General features: G+C 35.0%; 3 protein-coding genes and 1 long non-coding RNA gene across 6 annotated transcripts; 2 read left to right on the top strand and 2 right to left on the bottom strand.

The window, feature by feature from the left end:
* On the top strand, positions 1–980 carry LOC147566048 (uncharacterized). Its single transcript, XM_086652527.1, has one exon. It carries the CDS (start codon positions 221–223, stop codon positions 707–709), a length of 489 nt encoding a protein of 162 aa, XP_086508653.1. The 5' UTR covers positions 1–220; the 3' UTR covers positions 710–980.
* A 9,388-nt stretch (positions 981–10,368) lies between these two features.
* On the top strand, positions 10,369–12,210 carry LOC147566047 (uncharacterized). Of its 2 annotated transcripts, none has more exons than XM_086652534.1 (3): positions 10,369–10,788; positions 11,016–11,290; positions 11,394–12,210. In XM_086652534.1, the coding sequence occupies exons 1-3, from the start codon at positions 10,578–10,580 to the stop codon at positions 12,096–12,098; spliced, it is 1,191 nt and encodes a 396-aa protein (XP_086508660.1). In that variant the 5' UTR covers positions 10,369–10,577; the 3' UTR covers positions 12,099–12,210. The 2 variants fall into 2 exon arrangements, with proteins under 2 accessions (XP_086508660.1, XP_086508658.1); XM_086652532.1 differs by having other exon boundaries at positions 11,391–12,210.
* A 477-nt stretch (positions 12,211–12,687) lies between these two features.
* On the bottom strand, positions 12,688–14,693 carry LOC147566046 (uncharacterized). The gene is made up of 2 exons (XR_015230355.1): positions 14,384–14,693; positions 12,688–12,933 (listed from the first exon to the last, which is right to left on the bottom strand). It is a non-coding gene; the product is annotated as an uncharacterized LOC147566046 (long non-coding RNA).
* A 1,509-nt stretch (positions 14,694–16,202) lies between these two features.
* LOC147566045 (calcium-dependent protein kinase 4) lies at positions 16,203–20,449 on the bottom strand. Of its 2 annotated transcripts, XM_086652531.1 has the most exons (8): positions 20,009–20,180; positions 18,949–19,499; positions 18,636–18,779; positions 18,380–18,532; positions 18,112–18,227; positions 17,629–17,796; positions 17,013–17,237; positions 16,203–16,584 (listed from the first exon to the last, which is right to left on the bottom strand). In XM_086652531.1, the coding sequence occupies exons 2-8, from the start codon at positions 19,481–19,483 to the stop codon at positions 16,462–16,464; spliced, it is 1,464 nt and encodes a 487-aa protein (XP_086508657.1). In that variant the 5' UTR covers positions 19,484–19,499; positions 20,009–20,180; the 3' UTR covers positions 16,203–16,461. The 2 variants fall into 2 exon arrangements, with proteins under 2 accessions (XP_086508657.1, XP_086508656.1); XM_086652530.1 differs by having other exon boundaries at positions 18,949–20,449.
* Positions 20,450–20,489: the final 40 nt, after the last annotated feature.

The following is a 20,489-nucleotide window of genomic DNA, read 5'->3' as shown; positions in this document are numbered from 1 at the left end:
CCCCAATCAAGTCCCAATCCCAAACCGAATATAACAGCCTGTGTTAGAGCTGTGAATTAACATCTTACCTCCTCCCCCCTTTCCCTCTCTCTTCACTCTTCTCTCTCTCTACCTCTCTCCACCGACACCTCCTAGGCTCCTAGAATAACTCTCTCTCTATTCTTCTTCTTGTTATCAAACTCCTCTTACTTTTTCTTGATTCTAGAGAGAGAGAGAGAAAATGACTGTGTTAGAAAACATTCAAAAGAGAAGCTTCATACCATCAAGACCCTTGGAGGAATCTCTTCCAGTTTCTCAATCAAATCAAGAATCAAGTAAACTAAGAAGAAGATTATCATCTGCTCTTTCACTAAAGCTTCCATCCAACATTTCATCTCAAGCATCCTCATGGGCATTTCATAGATCTAAATCCATGTCTTCATTTGGTGAATCTGCTGGAAATTCTGTAAAACAATGGTGGGATTGGGGTTGGAATTGGATCTTATCAAGAAAATTACCCATTTTTGCTAAAGATCTTGAGATGAATGAAGAAGAATCAACACTACTTGGGTACCATAAAAAGGGTACTTTAAGTCATGTTTTTCATAAAGTAAGATTTGAAATTAGGAAGCTAATGAAATCATCAAATGCTGTGGGTACTAATCAAGGTTTCAAGTATGATTCATATAGTTATGCTCAGAATTTTGATAATGGTGAGATGAACAACTAAGAATGAATGTGTGAAGATTAATCCATTAATGGGGACTATAATTACTACTGTATGTCTAAGTCATTTAAGTTAAATTAGTTTTGTTTCTGTCTATTTTTCTTACTTTATGTTGAATGTAAGTAGAATTTACAAGTGGATATGATGTTAAATTAGACCTCTTTCTCTCTACAAAATGAGTAAGTTACTAGTATTAGATATTTAGATCTATAAAAAAACAAAATTGTGATCAGATTATATTTGAAAGAATGGATTGTTGGTTTTAGTGAGTAAATATGTGATTAATATTTGTGAATCCGGCTTCATGTAGGTGATAACATGTGATTCTTTCACTAAGAAGACTTTTCTAATTTTAGTGCTTTCAAGATTGGTTGAGCATTGTTCATAAAAAAAAAAAATGGGTTGAGCATCTATGACTATGAGTGTCATCTATGTTCGCATACAATAATTAATACTCTATAAATCTAATCACGAGCCCACTATTAACACAAAATAGGTTGTCCAACAGCGTTTGGTGTAACGGTTGGGCACCTGGACACCCCTCTTAAGTCCATGAGGTCGTGGGATCGAGTCTCGGTGGAAGCAATTTGCAATCAAGATTTATCCCATGTAATTTAGGCTATAAATAAAGTAAATAATGTAATCAATTTGTCGGGCTTTAGGCCTCTTTGATGTTGCCGGGTTTTAGACCTCTTTCATGTTACCGGGCTTTAGACCTCTTTCGTTCATAGTTCAAATTACGCGGTTATCGTGTTCATCACATCTTCATGATGTATCAATGCCTTGTAACGACTATACGTAGATCGTAGTCGAATTCTCAAAAAAAAAAAAAACACAAAATAGGCTAAAAGATCGAAAAAGATATAAGTTTTGAAATGCACCAAACAAATCATTTTTGTATACACCATTTTTGGGATTCACCAAATAAATCATTTTTTCATGACATCGTTATCGTATTTCATTATACACAACGTAAATAACCTTGTACATTTTACTGTTGAACTTCACGCAATTTGGTTTGTGTTACATAGAAAACAAACTTATTCCTTCACATATCTACACATTCACTAAACAATCAACGAATTAGTGATACATTTGTGTATTTGTACCGTACGAGGCAATAACAAATATTAAAAACAAATAGACTTTTTTTTACTTATTTTATATTAATTTAGACCTTAAACCTAACAAATATTTATTTTGGACTAATCGCGTATGGACACTACCCATAATCTACTAATGTTTCTACCCACTGTCCAAAAATAAAAGGAACACCAAAGTATATTTTAAAACTAATAATTGCGTGTTTGGATGATGGAATCATGAATCTGCGGATTCATATGTCCTTCAGTTTCATGATTCCACTTATTCATGAATTCAAGTAACATTTTTTGGTTTGTTTGGCAACTAACAAGAATCATATGATTTATTATTATTTGAGTATTTTTTAAATCATCTTTAAAAAAATATTGAAGAAACTTTGTCGTTGAAACTCGTTTTTTCAAATATCGTTTCATTCGAGAACCCTATTTTTTCTTCATAAATTTTTTTTCGAGAACCGTTTTTCCAATTCTTTTAGTAAACAATTTTTTTTTCAAAATTAATTTTCCCCGAAAGTCACTTTTCCTCGAAAACCCTTTTTCCTGAAAAAAAAAAATCCCGAAATGATTTTTTTTCGGTAACCGAGATTTCAAAAAACCTTTTTTTCACAAAAATTGTTTTTTTTTTCTTTCAAAAAACGTTTTTTCCTTGAAAAAACAATTCGGGAAAAACGATATTCATAAAGTAAAAAAAAATTTCAGGAAATTGCAGTTATCTAAAAAACGGTTTTCGAGAAAAAAAACGGGTTTAGAGAAGAAAAAAAGTTTCAGGAAAAACTATGTATTCGGAAAAAAAAATCGGATTTCAGGAAAAAAAATTATTTTGAGAATAATCGGTTTTTGAAAAAAAAACAGTTGTCGAAAAAATCGGATTTTGGAAAAAAATACTTTTCGAAAAAAAAAACGATGTTTGAAAAAAATTTAATTTTAGAATAATTAATTTGTAGAAAGAAATATTTTTCGTTGATTTTAAGTTTGAAATCTAAGTTAATTAATCCAATATCCTAGCAAATTCTATGAGGTAGGGTGAGATTTTAGTCCAATACGAATTTTGGAATTAGGAATTCTTAAGATTCAAGAGGCCTAGGATTCTTGGTGGCCAAATAGACAAAGATTCTTCAATCCTACCAAATCCCACTTTTAATAAGAGTCCTACTACTTCCATTTCATTTCATTTTCTGGTAAAAAAAATAACCGTCTCTCCCTTTCTTCAACGGTACTCAGATCTACGTCTCTTTCCTTCGGCGAAGGGTCCTCCCTTGCCGGAATCCTTTTATGTTTCTTTTGTAGTTTGTTTTCCATCAATAAATAGTTTCTAGGGTTGTTTTCCTTCTGAGATTGAGTTTTTAGGGATTGTTTTCTGGACTCGCCACACATCGATTATTTCAATTTGTTAAAGGATTCGAAAGATTTAGTAACAGATTGATGGAGTGAGAGGGGAAGAAATTTAGAGAGATTTGGGATTTCTGGTTCAACAGGAATTGAAACAACAATATTTGGTTGTTTGAAGCTTCTTGAATCTTTGGATCTATCAAGTAACAAGCTTAAACAGAAGGACTCCAAGACTTGTTCGGCAGTGATGGTGGTGGTCGGCCTTGCGATTTACACTCATTGGCGGCAGTGGTTCTCTCGGTTGGAGCAATTTTAGTATTGATTTTGTATTTTTTGTCGACCTTTAGGGTCTTTTCATTCTCGATCTTCATAATCTTTTGTCGACCTTTTAAGGTCTTTTGTTTGAGTTTGTGTCTGGTCAATTTCTTTCCCTTCATGAGGCACTTTACATTTGAAAGTTCAATGAACCTATCGTATGTAACTCTCACGTAATTATCAAAGAAAAAAAAATTATCACCCATGTAACTTGTGATTTAATCACTTATGAATCCTCCAACTAAACACACGATAAGTATTTTTTCTCATCATAAATACTTTTGTTTTCCGCCATAGCCCATAAGTCATGGAAGTTTGTCTCCCAAGGAGCATTGACACCCTTTTAATAAAATAAAAAAAGGAGCATTGACACTCTCTGATAGATTTCTTTTATGCCACATGTTTTACTATCAAGACAATATGGCACTAAGCAAATATAATATAGAAGTTCTTTTCACCTGACCGACTAACCGATGTAGTTTATTTTGTAAAAATAAATAAATAAGTGCACATGTGCTGCATTCTTTTTGTTGAAATGTACACACCTTGTTTGAGAAATTGAACAAATAATGACCGACTAAGCAAATGTATAATGAAAATGATATAAAAAGGTAGTATTACATTAATACCACCGACATGGATCTTAGGGACTTGACCCACCACATAATGGCTAACAAGTAGTATGTATTAATTCACATTTATTCAACTTTTAAAGTAAGAAAAGTTAGTTGCAGACATGACCTAAAAATGTCACATGTTAACCATGTTAGTTTGCATCTAACCCCACTTTTGAATCCATGGGTAAATAATCCCTATATTTTTAGGTGTAAGCAAATATTCAATTGATATTTGATAATGAACTGTTAAGATTATCTTAATATTATGCTGTTAGGACACCTTAACAAAAAAGATTATGCTGTTAGGACATTAAAATTTTTGGGACCGTGGACCAAAGATAACAATTGTAACAGTCGAGTACATGGATCAAAGTTTGGTCAACCTGTGAGTATTTGGTATGATGTCAAATAGTACTTATAGCTAAGGGAGAGATTATGTTAATGGACATAACTAACACTTCAAATGAAATTTGAAGCATCATTCAATTGGTGGAAGTGCATTTTAGGAGGGACATAAGTACATAACTCGATACTAGTTTGTTTGAGGGGGTCTGAAATACCCCTTCGACAAAAATAAAATTTATTACAAAAAATGTAAATAGTTGAAAATAAAATTCCCCCGCGTTCTACTACGATTGTATCTTGATGATTGGCGTAAAATATACAGAAGAGTGTGGGGATGATTCGAAATTGCTCTACCACCAGTTTATGATAAAATGGTTCTATTATCTTTTATTTGTTCCAATGTGAATGATTCAACTTCTAATAGTGTATGCCTTCAACAAAAAAAGAAAAAAAAACTTCTAATAGTGTATGCCAAAACTCTCCATTTGACATAACGGCAAGCATTGTTTTCTCCTGAGTGGGCATGATAAGATTTATTCGGAGTTCGGTTTTGGGACATTAGAAAAGTCAAAGGGTAATAGAATAAGGCTTAGATTTTGCTTGTTCTAGCTAGGGATTTTATGAATTGTTCCTGTGAAGTGTTAACTTGTATAAAATATTTTTAGTTTTTAGTTTAGAGTTTAGAGTTAATTAATTTCGTTTTGACCTTTATTGTGTTAGATAGTTTAGTTTGATTTTCAAACCCCAAAGTTTTCATTTCTTTTCATCTATACTTTATTTTGTAATATTTTCTTTTTTCTCCACTTTCATCTCCCTTTCTCCTCCACCCCGCATCTTCTTCTCAAATCGAAAGTTGTCGGCATAAGATCATCACTCGGTCGTAATGGGTGTCGAACATAATCGGAGTCAAAACAACCACTTGATTTCAAGTGCAGGAACGGTCCGGACCCAAAGCCACCAAAACGGCAGCTTTGGGTCCCAAAATAACAAAGGGCCTCATGTTTAGAATTGTATATGTAAATTTTGAAACAACAATTATATACTAAGCAAACTTGTAACATAATTTGAATGGTAAGCTCAATGATCAGATCTTAATTTATATGCAAGAGATCAGGGGGGACTCCCAAATATTTGGGCGGGCTCTGCAAAAATGCAATAGCTAATTAGCCATTTGTAAAGATATTTAGCTGTAAAAAAATTATAGATAAAGTGGCCCATAATCCAATATCATTACCATCCCTAAAAACAATTTACTAGGAAAAATAATTTGCTTCGTATATACAACTTGTCTATATCCTTTTAGATAGCAAAGTGACACATCTACAATTTGCTCCCCTCCTTTCAATCCCGTTTTTCCCTCTAGCGTGAAGGCTGAAAAGGGAGTAGCTAAAAGTATGGGTGTTCATTTAGTATCCGAACCGACCAATCCAATCCGATCCAAACGACTTTGAACGGTTTGGATACCGATCCAATAGTATTCCGGATTAGTTCGGATGTTATAATGGCAAAACCGAGTGTTTTGGATCGGTTTATAGATTTGGTCGACGGATAACCGAAGAAACCGAACCAAATCATTTATTCTTATTTTTGATGTATTATATATATATATATATATATATATATATATATAAATATATATGATGGGAATGATGGATGGCTCAGATTTAATACTTAAGTTAGTTCCATGTTTGTTGATATTGTAACTTAATGTAGGTATAACAGAAAGTAAATGGCGTGGAAAATTGTAGCTTAATTCAATAGTTAAGTTAATTCCACGTTTTTAAGTCGAAAGTGCGAAATTTTATATATGGTAAAATGTCACAGGTGGTATGGTTATCCAACCGATCTAAACCGTTCATGCATAGTTCAGATTGGTAACCGAACCAAACCATGAACAGATTGGTTCAGATTTAGATTTGAAAAAACCGAACCCTTCGGTTTGGACTTTGGATTGACCCAAAAAGTCGGGTATCCAACCGATGTCCACCCCTAGCTAAAAGCACCTGGACGAATTGCTATCCGCCGAGTGCCTGTAAGCATTCAGTACGGACTGGGTGCCTATTACGGTGGCACCCAGTGTGCCCCCAACCCCCTTATTATTATTTTTTTCTTTTTCTTCTTCGAACTCTTGTCACATTTCGTGATGCATCTTCATCGTCTCTTCTTCCTCTCCTTCATATCACAGTCATCATGTTATCATTGAAGAACTTTGTTTCTAAAATTATCATCATTAATCTATAATAAAGAGTTAGAGGGAGAACAACCTTATTTTAGCGAAAGAAATAGAGTAAGACAACTATAGAAAGAACTTTGATTTCACCTTGATATGTAATGAGGATTTAGAGAGAGAAAGAACGTTAGTTCTTAACTCATGATCCGAAACCACCATTAACAATCTTCTCAGATTGGTCAATCTGAGACTAATTTCAGACTGATCAGTCTGAAACCATAGACCAAATTTCGGACCGACCAATCTGAAAGCTCTCTGACTAGTCATTGTGAAACTTTTTGGACTATTCGAGTACGAAAATTTTCTTTGAATTTCGGACGAGTCAATCTGAGACTTTTATACCCGAGTGCCAACATACGTTTGGAGTCAACGGATATCTCGTCCCCCATGTGCTAACAGCAATTTTCAGGTGCTTTTATCCACTCCCGGCTGATAATACATGCTATTACGGCTGGTGTTGGAATTGCACGTCACCTCTGTGCTGGTTCTCGAAATTCCAAAACTCAATCTCCATATAACGCAAATCTCGAGGATGGGGACAGAGAGAAAAGAAAAGAAAAGAAAAGAAACGATGGAATAGTACGTAAGTCTACCTAGGTAGTATTTTGTAGCTGTAATTCTGAATAGAGTGATGAAAGACGTTCACACAAACAAGAAAACCCTCTCTACCTAGTAGATATCTATATCCCCTACCTACATCTCCAAATCAGTCATTCCTTTTGTCATCTTTAGCCACACTTTTTGAATATTTGTGGTGTTTGTGGCAATTGTTAATGACACTATATCAACATTGAATTGGTAAAACTTAAGGTTCTTTTTATTAACAAAATACAGAATTACACGAGTAAAATACATATTGCACAGATTCTAATTTTCTTTTAAAATTTGGTTTGGTTTAAACATATTATTGATTGGTTCAAACAATTGTCGTATAATTTGGATAAATATACAAACGATCGAATCTAAAAGACTATTTGGCATAAATAAATATGTGTGTGTTTTTTTTACACATATTGTGTTTGTTTATCTAAAAAGAAGGTGAGTATTTTTTTTTTTATGAGAAATCGTATTGTAAAAATAATTAGTGAGTAACAGTCCGTAATTTACCTGAAAAAAAAAACGTTCAAGAATGAACATAACAAATTATTTTCACAATACAAAATATTTCAAAAAAAAAAAAGAAAATAGTAATAGAAACAAACACTTATATGTTGGTAGTGACAAACAACTATTTGTATTTAGTTGGGGAGAAGCAACAGAAAAATACTAAAAAGAATCTTTTGGGAAATATAAAAAATGCAAACAAAAAAAACAATAAGAGAAAACGTTAAAAAAAAGCAAAAGTAAATTTATAAAAATAAGTCTATAATTAAACAAAAGTAAAACAAAAACAACTCTCTAGTTTCACCCTAAAATAGTTGCAACAACAACAAAAAAAAAAAAAAAAAAAAAAAAAAAAGTTTCGCCCTAATTGACAAACTTATTATTTACATCAAGCGTAGTCATAACTCATAAGTATTGTAAAACAGTGTCACGGAAAAAGTTTCACCCTAAGAAGTAACTTACTCCAAATCTCTTTCTAGGCATATATGATCCAAACCCACTAGGAATAAAATATGCTCTATACCCTATAAAGGTAATAGACTTACCTAATATCCTATCAAGAGTGTGTGTGAGAGAGAATGGCCTATCCCTTCACTCACTCAGTCTCTGGATTTGATACTTTCTAAGTTGATGTTGTGTTTAGTCACATTGATTACTCATAACCGAATATATATCATAATAATATGCTTACTTAAGCCTACGTAATACAATCTTGAATATTGGTTGCATAATTAGCTTGAAACATACAGTATTAATGGAGTTGTGAAGTCAGGGCAATGTCACTAGACCCGTCTTGGTGTGATCAACTAGCCATGACAACGTGCGTCATGGCCCGTGTTGGCATGCCATAGGCAAGGCCCATTGGTGTGGCAAGAGAGACTTTGTCGGTGTACCACAAAATGTGGTTGATTACCAAAAGGATAGCTAACCCTTGAAGATTTTTTCCGCTTCTAATTCTCTATGTAGGTCACTATAGTTGGGAGATTGGAGGCATAAACCTCGTCATGGAGAAAAATCAGTATGTTAGATCAAAAATCCACAGTACCCTCAGGAACTTGAAATCCGATTTCGGGTATTGCTCGAAGCCTCCCGGATACTAGATTGAGCCCGTATACTAAATCGAGTTAAGAGTGATACTTTCCGCCAAAAGAGAAGAGCTTAAGATCATCTTAGTACTACTCTCACCCAAACACACTTAACTTCAGAATTCTGATAGGATTTCAACCATTTGTGCTAGTATGGTTGCATCTATTATTACTTTGCAACGATTATTATTTGTTCTCATTAGGTGATTCCGACTTCTTCGCGTATCCATGAGACTCCATCCATCTTTTACCACCCTCAATCTTGACAAGGTAGGGCCTAAAAGTTAAACAAGTGAACAAGGTGAGAATCTGCCCATTTTTCTTTGTTTGTACGGTTGACAGTCTCTTTTAGAGCATTGAATTTTATTTCTCCTGCAACCTCCCATCCCCCCATCTATACCCCTCTCTTCTCAGGCCTATGAAACCCACCCTCATTAAAAATGAACAAAATTATGGCCTAAATTATTTGGACAGGTACCAAGTCTTTAATAGCTATGTCAATACAGAATGTGGTGGGTTGTTTCATGTCAGATTAGGAATAGTAGACCCACTCCAATCATCTCCAAGCTCTAGTTTTTCAAATTGTGAAACTACCCATATACACACAAGTAATATATTAAAGCTTTATTGAAGTAGGAATTCATACTATATTTGTATGACTATATACTAGTGTATTTAAAGCAACTAATTGTAATTGTTTACAATTACACGTAAAGATGAAGAAATTTAGTATGATCATATGCTATTCTTGTAATGGAACTTTTCGCAATTCATAGAATTGTACACATTGAATTAGGAGGAATGCCACAATCAGAATGAAGTCGACTGATTTTCCCCTATAAGTAAAAAAACTTGTGAAAGATTATTATAATGCGGATGTGCTATGTGTATAGAACTGACAAGATATATACACATGTATATGTATTTGACATAAATGTGTTTGTTAAAACTAAAATTGTTTAAAATTCGATGAAAAAGTGTTATGACGAGCAACCAAGAAAAACAGTAAAAAAGATAAACAAACACATAAAACTCAAGAGATTTATATGGTTCGGTTTACTAGAGCTGCCCAATAGCAAACATACCTCACCTTACCCCATCTCTTTCTAAATTCAAAAATACATGTACACCCTTTACGTTGATAAGCGTTCTAATAAGATGAGGGCAATTATAGGCTAAATGGGTCGGGTCAAAAAGCCTTCAAAGCAGTTTCTAAGATCGTAAATCAAATTAGATATCAACCCATTCCGTGTATGCTAATAACAAAACGTATTAACATACACAAGCAAGGATCACAAACCAAGATTGGTATCTCTTGATAGATTTTATAGATTGACATCCTTACAAACAAATGTGACATCTAATTTATTTTTTATTATAATATGATGGATCTCTTGGATGTTTATGAGTTTCTCTCTCTAGAAAAGAACCTGACTCAATTTTGTAACAACTCCTATTAGAAACATACTCACACACGCACGCATAAATCTCTGCAACTATCTTCTGCATTAACTACTCCCCTAATCTATTTTTTTATCTTTTACTCTGTTTGGGGTCCTCACACTCTCAGGTGCTCCTTCTATAGCATTTAATGTAAACCAAATCTGTCTTCTCTTTCTCTTAGATTTTCCTTCAGATTTCATCCACTGTTTCTTATATAAATACCCATTCATTTTCACCTTTTTACCTCACCCCAAACTCATCACTTTCTCACTCTAAAATACTAGTATATCTTTAACTAAGATGATATTAACAAGTATTGGAGGAGATGTTTTAAGTGAAGTTCATTTAGATGATATTAATGAGAAAGGTTTACCTCCTGGTTTTAGGTTTCATCCAACTGATGAAGAACTTATAACATTTTATTTAGCTTCAAAAGTCTTTAATGGAAGTTTTTGTGGTATTGAAATTGCAGAAGTTGATCTTAATAGATGTGAGCCTTGGGAGCTACCAGGTGGGTGTACCCCCATCCCATCTCTTTCCTTTCTCTCTACTTTTGTTTGAGCATCAAAGTTTGTTTTTTACCATTTTAACATACAGTCCTATCAATTCAGAGTTATCACTTACTTCCTTACCCATTCTTTTCTGTCATTTTCATAGTAAATTTCCTTCCTGCATTTTCTCATTTCATGTAGTACTCAACTTCCTGACAACTCTTTACTGTTTTTTTTTGTTTCATAGACATAGCTAAGATGGGAGAGAGGGAATGGTATTTCTTCAGTTTGAGAGATAGAAAATACCCAACTGGATTAAGAACAAATAGAGCAACAGAAGCTGGGTATTGGAAAGCAACTGGTAAAGACAGAGAAGTTTACAGTGCTTCTAATGGAGGTTTACTTGGTATGAAGAAAACCCTAGTTTTCTATAAAGGAAGAGCTCCTCGTGGTGAGAAGACTAAATGGGTCATGCATGAATATCGTCTAGATGGTGATTTCTCCTATCGCCATGCCTCTAATGTAATAATACCCATCTCTAAACTCTTTCTCTCTCTCTCTAAACTCATTCATTCTCTCTTTGTTAATCTAACTGTTGACTTCATGGGTTTTGTTTGTTTAGCAGGAAGAATGGGTAATTTGTAGAATAGTACACAAGGCAGTAACAGGAGAGAAGAAAAACCCATTTCTCCAAGCTCACAATTACCTTCTTGAAGTTTCTTCATCATCATCATCATATCAGTATTCTACTTCTTTACCACCACTGTTAGAGTCACAACCACCATCAATACAAAACCATCAACAAGACCCACTCTCAAACAACCAAGAGTACTCGGCAAACCTTGAAACCCTAATTAACAGAAATGACAATCTACCTATGTATTTTCATCAACAACCATTCAATTCATCATTTAACACAATTAGTACAGACATGTCATCTCCATCTTCTATCATATTTAAAAGTCTTATTTCACATCAAGATAACATTCTGAAAGAAGAAACTATTTCTAAACAGTTTAAGCCAGAAACTAACTTATCCTATTTTGAACAACAACTAGATGCTAATAACTTGGGTTGGGTGAATAAATTTCATAATCTTCATCAAAATCAATGCCAAAACATTGGGTCTTTTGAGATGATGGATTATGATGTTTTGGGGGGTTATTCTGCTACTACTACTACAGTTGCAGCAGCAGCAGCAGCAGCAGAAGATATGGGTCATGAGATGTCTACTTCAGTTGCTTTTAACAGGACTACTGGTTTTCATATGATGTTTGATACCCCTTCACTCATCAGATATCCAGGAGAATCTGGACCTTTGAATGTCTAATATATCTAGAAATACAAAAGCATATTAGAATCTAATACCTAAGTGACTGTTGCTGTAAATAAGGATGTACTGTTGGATGAAATGAATTGGAAAATCTATAGCAGTTTTAGCCTATTAAAGGACTTACTGGTGGAGTCACTCATCTTCTCTCACATATATATAGAGAGAGAGAGAGAGAGTGAGATGGAATGTGATATGTTGATTGTTGACATTGAATGGAAGGTAGCTGATTGATGTCATATTCTGAGCTCTTATCATGCATGTAGGATGGATACATGTAAAGTTAAAATACATGGATGTGATGTCCATCATGATTCATTATCTATTTATAGAAAGGATGGCATGATGAGACTAGCAAAAGTGTATATGATGATTATGATCCATGTATGCTATCATTATATGCAAAATCTTATTACAATGTGTCTCTTATATATATACCCAGTTTAGGGTTTGTTCAGTTTTTTGTGGATGGAAAGTTTCATGGGTGTCCGGAAGTGTTAATGGCGCCCCCGTCAAGGCAAATTTTAGGGACGGAGTATGAGGAAAAGGGACACTTCTAACACTCCCCTCTTAGAATAACATTTAGGTCTAAGCAAAACCCAACCACCAGTTTCATTCAGATCTTCATGTTCGAAGTCATTTAAAGATAAAGTTAGCACTTACATATTATTCAAAACAACAAAGAGTCAAGCTCAAACATTTAATAACTGAAGGGTTCTACTTCCACATTACAGATACAGGGAAAAAGAACTAGCACCTGAGGGTTTTATTGCAAATAAGAGACCTTTTGTTGAAGGCCAAGCACTCTTAATGTGTCTCGATCAGTCAAAAGTTTCTGCAGCAAAATATACCCAATTAGACATGTTTAAATACAATCAATATTACATTTGTACGCTTGAAGGCAATTTGCTCTCAAAAGGCAAAGCGTTTAATAAACAAAAATGTTAATGATATTAGGCTGTCCACCAACTCAAAAATGCCAAGTGACTTCAAATGCACACGTTTTATTCTCGGGTCAAAAACAAACACCTCGATGCATCAAGTTGCCGCCTCGCCTCGACACGTACGCCTGGAACATTTTTTAAAACATTGGCTACAACAAACCTCTTGAATTGACTTCGCTCACAATTTTATCTATCGATAACAAATTTTCCAATCAACTTATATGGGTGGAAACGGAAGTAGGCATTTTAAGGATAATTTTTTATGGAATTACTTGTTGAACGCTTGGTCCAATGGTTTAACACCCGTGCAGTCTATCAAACATAAATTATAACATTGCACTAACAACAAAGCAACTAATTACAGTATGAAATTACCAAAATTATTTTTTTGATTACACAAGAAATTTTTCTAGTTGAATTGGAGATGGGATGAAAGAATATGTTCTCGTCAAGTCATCAACCAAAAACAGAAGTTAGGATAATTGGGTTTCGACGTGACAAATCATCAACCAAATACTTTTTCCGTCTCAAGGCGGTTTGCTCCGACAAAGCAAAGCGCCACCTAGGTTGTATGCCTCGTTACGCAGAAGGAGTATGATAATTCTTCTAGAAAAAGTAAGGATACCACATTTATGTAAAAATATAAGATAATATACTTGTTCACTTTGGTGCAATAATATAAAGGCTCGAGTGTTTAATGTTATTTTGAGTAGATGTGTACAATTCGAGGCGAAAATGGATCACCTCGCGTGGAAGCGGGTGAGGCGTACGCATCTACCGAATTTCAAACTTTGCTTGTAAATTAGTAAAACACAAACCCACCAAAAAACAAATGGGTGAGTTGAAAAACAATCCTAAATGTAGAATAAAACCAAATCTAGTAATTGCATTATTCATTATTCGTTAATCATAATCGTTATATTTTTGAATTCTAAATTTGGTTGAATACTAAGTATTATACTAGTAGATTCTCAGATGAAACAGTTCTTACAGTTCAGGCTACCTCAATTAACCAATTCAACATTTCACTTCAAATTACGACCAAAGACCAGTATATTCATTTCAATTTTGGGTATGTGAAACAGAAACACTTGGGGTTTTGCTTCTCTAATTAACAGATGAAATTCCCCATCTCTGGATTTTTGCTCAGGCTTTAGAGCTTTTAAAAAAAGACATTCAATTTCAAGATATCGATTTCTTAGGTTCTAGATTTAAGACTTAATATTAAGAATTAAAATCAGAATATATAATGAACGAATCTGAATTAAAACAAATAGGTACTTGGCAAATCGGAAACATTAACCCTAAATGAGGAATTAGAGAGATTAAGGTGAATCCTACCTAAAAGGAGAAAGATAAAAACTATTTGGATTGATCTTTCTTGTTAGGTTCTTGTTGTGGAGAGTAAATCATAGCAGCGATCATGGCACCGGGAAGAACACCGTACTTCGCAAGAGCAGCCAACTTCGCCACCAATGGTTCTCCTCTCATGAATGCCATCTCTAATTTTCTCTCTCTATCTCTTAACTTTCTCTCTCTCTCTCTCTCTATATCTAGGAGTATCTGTTTCTCCCTCTCGGCTCGCTCACTAGGACTCGCAATGGGGTAATTGAATTAATCCTTCGGCTTTTCATATGAACCCATGTGATACAAATTAGAGCACATTTTTGACTAATCTTGGGTCAAAGCGACCTATCTTGAACCCAAAAGGTTTAAGATTTTTTTCACTTCGGGCATAATTTTAGGTTAGAATTATAAAGATTTCTATCTACTTTTAACTTAGAGTATAGATCTTTTCATTAACCGCATAAAAACGTGTAAAAACGTGTAATAGAGGTTCTGCTAATTAGCAATTGGAGACCATCGGTCGTGTTAGGTACAAATGGGTAGGGATTGGACGAGACACCAAGTACCACTTCAAAACTCGAGTTCAACCCACTTATTTCAACGTACCAGTCGGGTTTCTGGTTAAACCCATCTCTAAGTCTCGAGTGTTCATATGCTCCAACTGACTGAGTTGTCCATGACGAATTTCAGATTTTCCAACTTTTTTCCAACCCTAGATCTAAGCTCTCAATCTTGTTGCTAAAGAAGAAATAGCTTGAAACCTAATCATGATCAGCAAATATTAGTCTCTGACCAATTGGCTCGACAACAGACTACTCGTGACGGACCATTCTGTCTGGTGGGATGGCTTTTTTAGTTGGTTGTGAGCCGACCAATGCCTGCTTTTTTCCACTTGCAGCCCAAGAGGTTTCTTTTGCTAAGTCACTCAGTTCTATTATGCTAAATTTGGTGGCCCTTATGTTGTGAGCAAGGTTGCTCGATGAAGCCCGTGAGAGGTTCGTTTTGTTAGGTGGCTCCGTTCTATTGTGCTAAAATTGGTGTCCCTTATGTTGTGAGCAAGGTGGCTCGAGGAAGCCCGTGAGTTGGCTCCGTTCTATTATGCTAAAATTGGTGGCCCTTATGTTGTGACCAAGGTGGCTCGAGGAAGCCCATTCCCGCCCTGCTCACGGCTAGACTAGCCTGCCAGCCCCTTGGTTGAATGTCCACAATGAGTGGTACGACGTAGATGATATCATCATGACTTCGGTGGGATGTAGATGATATCAGGACTTCGGGGTGGACTCGGTACTACTAACTACCAAATAAACACTAGCAAGATCGTTTCATGTCAATCTTTCTCTTCTATTTCTTTTTGTATTATGGCATAAACTTACAGTACCGCGTGCCTCGCTTTTTTTAGTCAGGAAGAACAACAAAAACCTCTATCAAGATTAAGATAGAACATCAGGAGAAAACAACTTTGCTCTAATGAACCCTATAATGTTTGATTTGAAGGGATACCTTCTCAAATTAAGTTCGAAAAAAATTTACAAAACAACCTGGTTAATGATCAATCATCCTTGTTAAAAAAAAAATACAAATAGAATCATAGAAAGATGTTCTCTTTTAATTTTCTCATATATGAATGCTTCATTTATGGAGTTAATGCGAATCCAAGAGTTTCTAAACAAGAGTAATAAATTAGGTGTTTTATATCTGGAAAACCGACTGGCAGATAAGGCCATAAGGTAGAACGAGAGCTTCTTGTTTTTGTAGCTGATCACATAATTGGAACTCCTTCTTTTCAACTATAAGAGTGCGAGGTGAAGCTAAATACATAATCTGGATTTGTTTCACATTGTTATCACCTAATTTACCCCAAAACAAAATAAGCACAATTACATCGAGAGAGTCGAACTTTGAAGCTTCAAATCACACATCAGAAAGCACTTTAAAAGTGGAACTCGAGACAAGTAATACAGCTAATATCACAAGAGTGTATTTTAATCATAACAAAGCAAAGGTTACATTCTCAACCACATGAATTAAGAATACCTGTACAAGTAAAAGAATGTCCGATGAAACTTGAAAGATTAGTGAGCTCCTTGTGAATCTCTCATGCTCATATTCAAACTGTTTCTCATGGTCCTCCTTCCTATTCCTGCATTTCCCTTCGTCATCATAGCAACAAACTCACCATAGTCGATCCTTCCATCCTGAAATACCATATAGCCAACAAAAAGTTGAGGCTTGGTGAAACAAAATAGAGGGTAGTGTCTTGTTTTCAAATTCAGATCGGAAATCTGGCTCGAGATGTAAATTAACTCCGAATTATATTTCAGACTGTTTTTCCATCTAGCGTGTGTGCCTTACTTGCCTGAATGGCCAAGTCTGGTGATTTTAGTACCAATAGAGCTAGACATAAATTAAGTCTGAACTAAAAGCCCATTGTCTGAAATAACCTCAAACGACTATTGTGCCCCTGAATCGATTCTCCAATTCGGATACAAGGAAAATAAAACACCACCAGAGCCTTGATAAATGGTCAAGGCTTATGTTGTTCCGGCAAGTCGAAAAAAATCCATGATAGGTAATCAAGTTGTGAGAATTACGCAAGTTACAAGCTTTAACGATCGTTACTTACATTATCTTGATCAACTTCTTTAATGATGTCTTCGATGAAAACATCAACCATGTTATGTTCAGCACAAGCTTGCTGGAGCTCATCGACTGTAATATAACCACTTCCATCTTTGTCGAAGTACGCAAATGCTGCAACCAGATGTTCCTCACGTTCTAGCTTGTTAAGATGAACAGTTGCGGCAATAAATTCCCCGTAGTCAATTGTCCCACTGTTGTCCACATCAGCCTGAAATATAAAACGCTTGGTCACCAAACTAAAAGCATGAAAATCACTAGCACGAAAACCCTAATCAGACATTCAGACCAAGATGTCTTCTTCCAGGATGAGAAATAGTTAACAAAACAATCTCTTAATACATGTAGCCATTTTGTTTGTTAAGTTAAATGAATCCATCCCCTTTTCTAAGCATAGTTTCATTATTTGTAGAAAGGAAGTTGTTGAAAGAAAAGGTTATTGAATGAAAAGAATTCCTAGAGTATGCAATTAAGATGTAAAGCTTTGAGAAAACACGGAAACTTTTTGCTTCCAGAATTTGTGTGACTATCAACAACCATGAAACTTAAGCACAAGAGAATACAATATATGTTGAGAACTTGAGATAAAAGGATAAGCTTACAGCATCCATGAGATCACGAATCTCCCACTCCTTCAAGTTAGAGCCGTATCTCTTCAAACCAGCTTTTAGTTCATCAAATGTAATTGCACCGCTGTTGTCAGTGTCCATTGACTTGAACATCTCCTTCAGTCCAGCAATCTCTTCCTCTGACAAACTTTCAGCTATTACCTGATAACACAGAGATGAGACAAAATCATGAATTCAATACGACTTATTCTTGAAGGTGACTGATATTTTCCTTTTAGTTTAAAGAATATGTGCAAAAAGTAAAATATATCCAGCAAATAGTGCATTATGCAGGAAGAGACTTCTCATCTTATCATTCTTATCCCATTTTGTATTAGTCTCTTAAGAACCCGCACTTCACATATACTAGTAAATTAGCAATTTGGTGTACTTTTTACATATCATAATTGTATTGTCTACGGACCTCCTCTGTAAGTGGTCAAGGCCGGTATTAACTACATAGAGGCATGTACTCACCCGTAACGCCATCTTCTTCAACTTATTCATGGCAGAGAATTGTTTGAGCCGAGAAAGAACAGCTGGATCTAATGAACGATCAGGAGCAACTCCATTTTCACATATCCAAGGATGGCCTGAGATTAAAATAAATGTCAGAGCAGACTACCAACTGAAATCACTATAACTCAGACTAACTTCACATCTTGTTCCGCTAAATTTCAAAAAGTAATTGAGAGCCCTAACTCAAAAGCTGGCGGTAGACAAGTAAGGGACTCGAATGACATACATAATACTTGATGTGCAGTCAAGCGTTCTTGAGGCTGAGAACAAAGCATCTTGCGGATAAGATCCTTAGCGCTGTCTGAGATTACAGGCCATGGGTCAGAGTCAAAGTCAATATCTCCCTTCAGTACTGCGTCGAATATCCCTTGTTGTGTTTCTGAAGTCAAAACAAACCAATATCTTCAATACCATTGACCACCAAATCTCATTATTTTGCAAATCCCAGAATAAGTGAAAGAAGAGTCATGTTCTAAGTTTACCTGCCCAAAATGGTGGTACACCACTCAGCAATATATATAGTATTACACCGGCTGTCCATACATCAGCTTCTGGCCCATAGTGTTTTTTTAGTACCTCTGGAGCAACATAGTATGGGCTTCCAACAACATCAGTGAAAACCTGGCCTGAAGAACAAACCCGAATTAGAGTTATATAAGCACAAAAAAGGTAAGTAATTATTCAAGACATAAATGGTAAATCTCTAATTACCTAGCTTTAATGGGAGTAATCAATAATTATGATATGCATGTTTATACAGTTTCTCTAAATAAGATATGAATATTATGTTTATACCTGGTTTGAAAAAAACGGACAGCCCAAAATCAATAGCCTTGAGAGAGAAATCATCGGCCTTGTTAACCAGCAAAAAGTTTTCGGGCTTTAAATCTCTATGCATAACCCCAAGTGAATGACAAGCCTCAACAACACCGACGATAATCTTTGTCAACTCAGCCGCCTTTCTCTCACTATAATGCCCTCTCTGAATAATCCGATCGAACAATTCACCACCGGCACACAACTCCATCACAATATGAACATATAACTGATCTTCATAAGCACCTTTGATCGAAACAATGTGAGTATGACCAGAAAGATGGTGCATTATCTGAATCTCTCTCCTAACATCTTCAACATCTTCTTTAGAAATCAACTTCCTTTTCGATATCGATTTGCACGCATATTCTTTGCCAGTGGAATTCTCAACACACAAATAAGTTGTACCAAATTGACCTTGCCCCAATTTTCGTCCTAACGTGTAAAGATCTCGAATATTTGAAGTTTTATGACCCAATACATAATAAGCATGATTTTCAGTTCCTCTCTTCATGTTATCTTTTCCTGGGCTAAGCATAGACAAATTATGTTGTTTTTTAGGGTTTTCTTGAGCAAATTCTTCAGAAATCAATTGTTGGGTATTCAAACTAGTAGGAGAATAATCAGAAGGGGGGTTTGAACGCTGAGAAGAATTTCGTTTTGAAGTCAATTGATCTATAGGCTCGTTATTATGGCCTTCTATGATTTTGCCTCCAAAAGATCCACGGCATGAATTGCCCATGAAACAAATAAAATCACAAAACACACACAAAGAGAGAGACTAGTATAATCTTTTCCTCATTAAAGGAAAAGATGATGAAGAAGATTTATGAACCAAAGAATTAACAAGAATACAAAGTACTAGTAATCAAGAACAAAACCCTAACTTAAACAAGAAGATACAAATGATGGGTAGGTATTTTAGATGGTCAAAGAAACATTTCAAACCTATAAATCCCGTGACAGAAAAGGAAAGCGTTGATTACAGATGGAATTTTCAAAAGTAAGTTAGAGAGAGAGAGAGAGAAAGGGATCTTACCAGACACAGCTGAGAAAGAGGGAGGTGAAAGGGAGGGGGATCTAATAAAAGGGAAGAAGACGGTTGAGGTTGAGGAGAGGATCTTTCATGGCTCTTTCGTCAAGTCATTCTTTGGGTATTATTAGTTCCATTCATTAAAACTATATTTAAGGAACACCATTTCTTTTCTTTCTTTCTTTCCTTTTTAAACTTATTGCTATCCAATACTGCTTTTCTGCTTCATTACACTTTCAAACAAACTTTAACTAAAAAAAATGAACTTTTGGTCCAATGATTTACATCTCCTACTTTAGGTGTCGTTTGACAACACTGGTTCAGCTTAAAAAAAAGCTAAAAGTCAGTTTTTAACATATTTTAAGCGCTTATTAAAAACTTTACGCGTTTGGTTCAAAAAAGTTGTAACTTATTTTAAGCTAGAAAAACCCATTTTCCCCAAAAAGCAGAAGCCACAATTTTGTAGCTTTTTTATAGCTGCTTATTA

The sequence above is a fragment of the Eschscholzia californica genome, unplaced genomic scaffold (assembly GCF_041429995.1).
Source record: "Eschscholzia californica isolate CP2 unplaced genomic scaffold, dmEscCali1.0.p SCAF_1, whole genome shotgun sequence".
In the NCBI taxonomy this organism is placed as follows: domain Eukaryota; kingdom Viridiplantae; phylum Streptophyta; class Magnoliopsida; order Ranunculales; family Papaveraceae; genus Eschscholzia; species Eschscholzia californica.
Note: the sequence above shows the minus strand (reverse complement) of the source record. Positions and strands in the feature narration are given on the sequence as shown.

What these genes read in the sequence shown, in the direction of transcription:
- LOC147566047 (XM_086652532.1), top strand. Translation starts at nt 10,578, where the DNA reads ATGATATTAACAAGTATTGGAGGAGATGTTTTAAGTGAAGTTCATTTA. An exon ending in TGAGCCTTGGGAGCTACCAG is followed by an intron (nt 10,789 to 11,015) that starts GTGGGTGTACCC and finishes TTTGTTTCATAG; the next exon opens with ACATAGCTAAGATGGGAGAG. An exon ending in CCTATCGCCATGCCTCTAAT is followed by an intron (nt 11,291 to 11,390) that starts GTAATAATACCC and finishes TTGTTTGTTTAG; the next exon opens with CAGGAAGAATGGGTAATTTG.
- LOC147566048 (XM_086652527.1), top strand. Translation starts at nt 221, where the DNA reads ATGACTGTGTTAGAAAACATTCAAAAGAGAAGCTTCATACCATCAAGA.
- LOC147566045 (XM_086652530.1), bottom strand. Translation starts at nt 19,711, where the DNA reads ATGGGCAATTCATGCCGTGGATCTTTTGGAGGCAAAATCATAGAAGGC. An exon ending in TGTACCACCATTTTGGGCAG is followed by an intron (nt 18,533 to 18,635) that starts GTAAACTTAGAA and finishes TTTTGACTTCAG; the next exon opens with AAACACAACAAGGGATATTC. An exon ending in TGAAGAAGATGGCGTTACGG is followed by an intron (nt 17,797 to 18,111) that starts GTGAGTACATGC and finishes CTGTGTTATCAG; the next exon opens with GTAATAGCTGAAAGTTTGTC.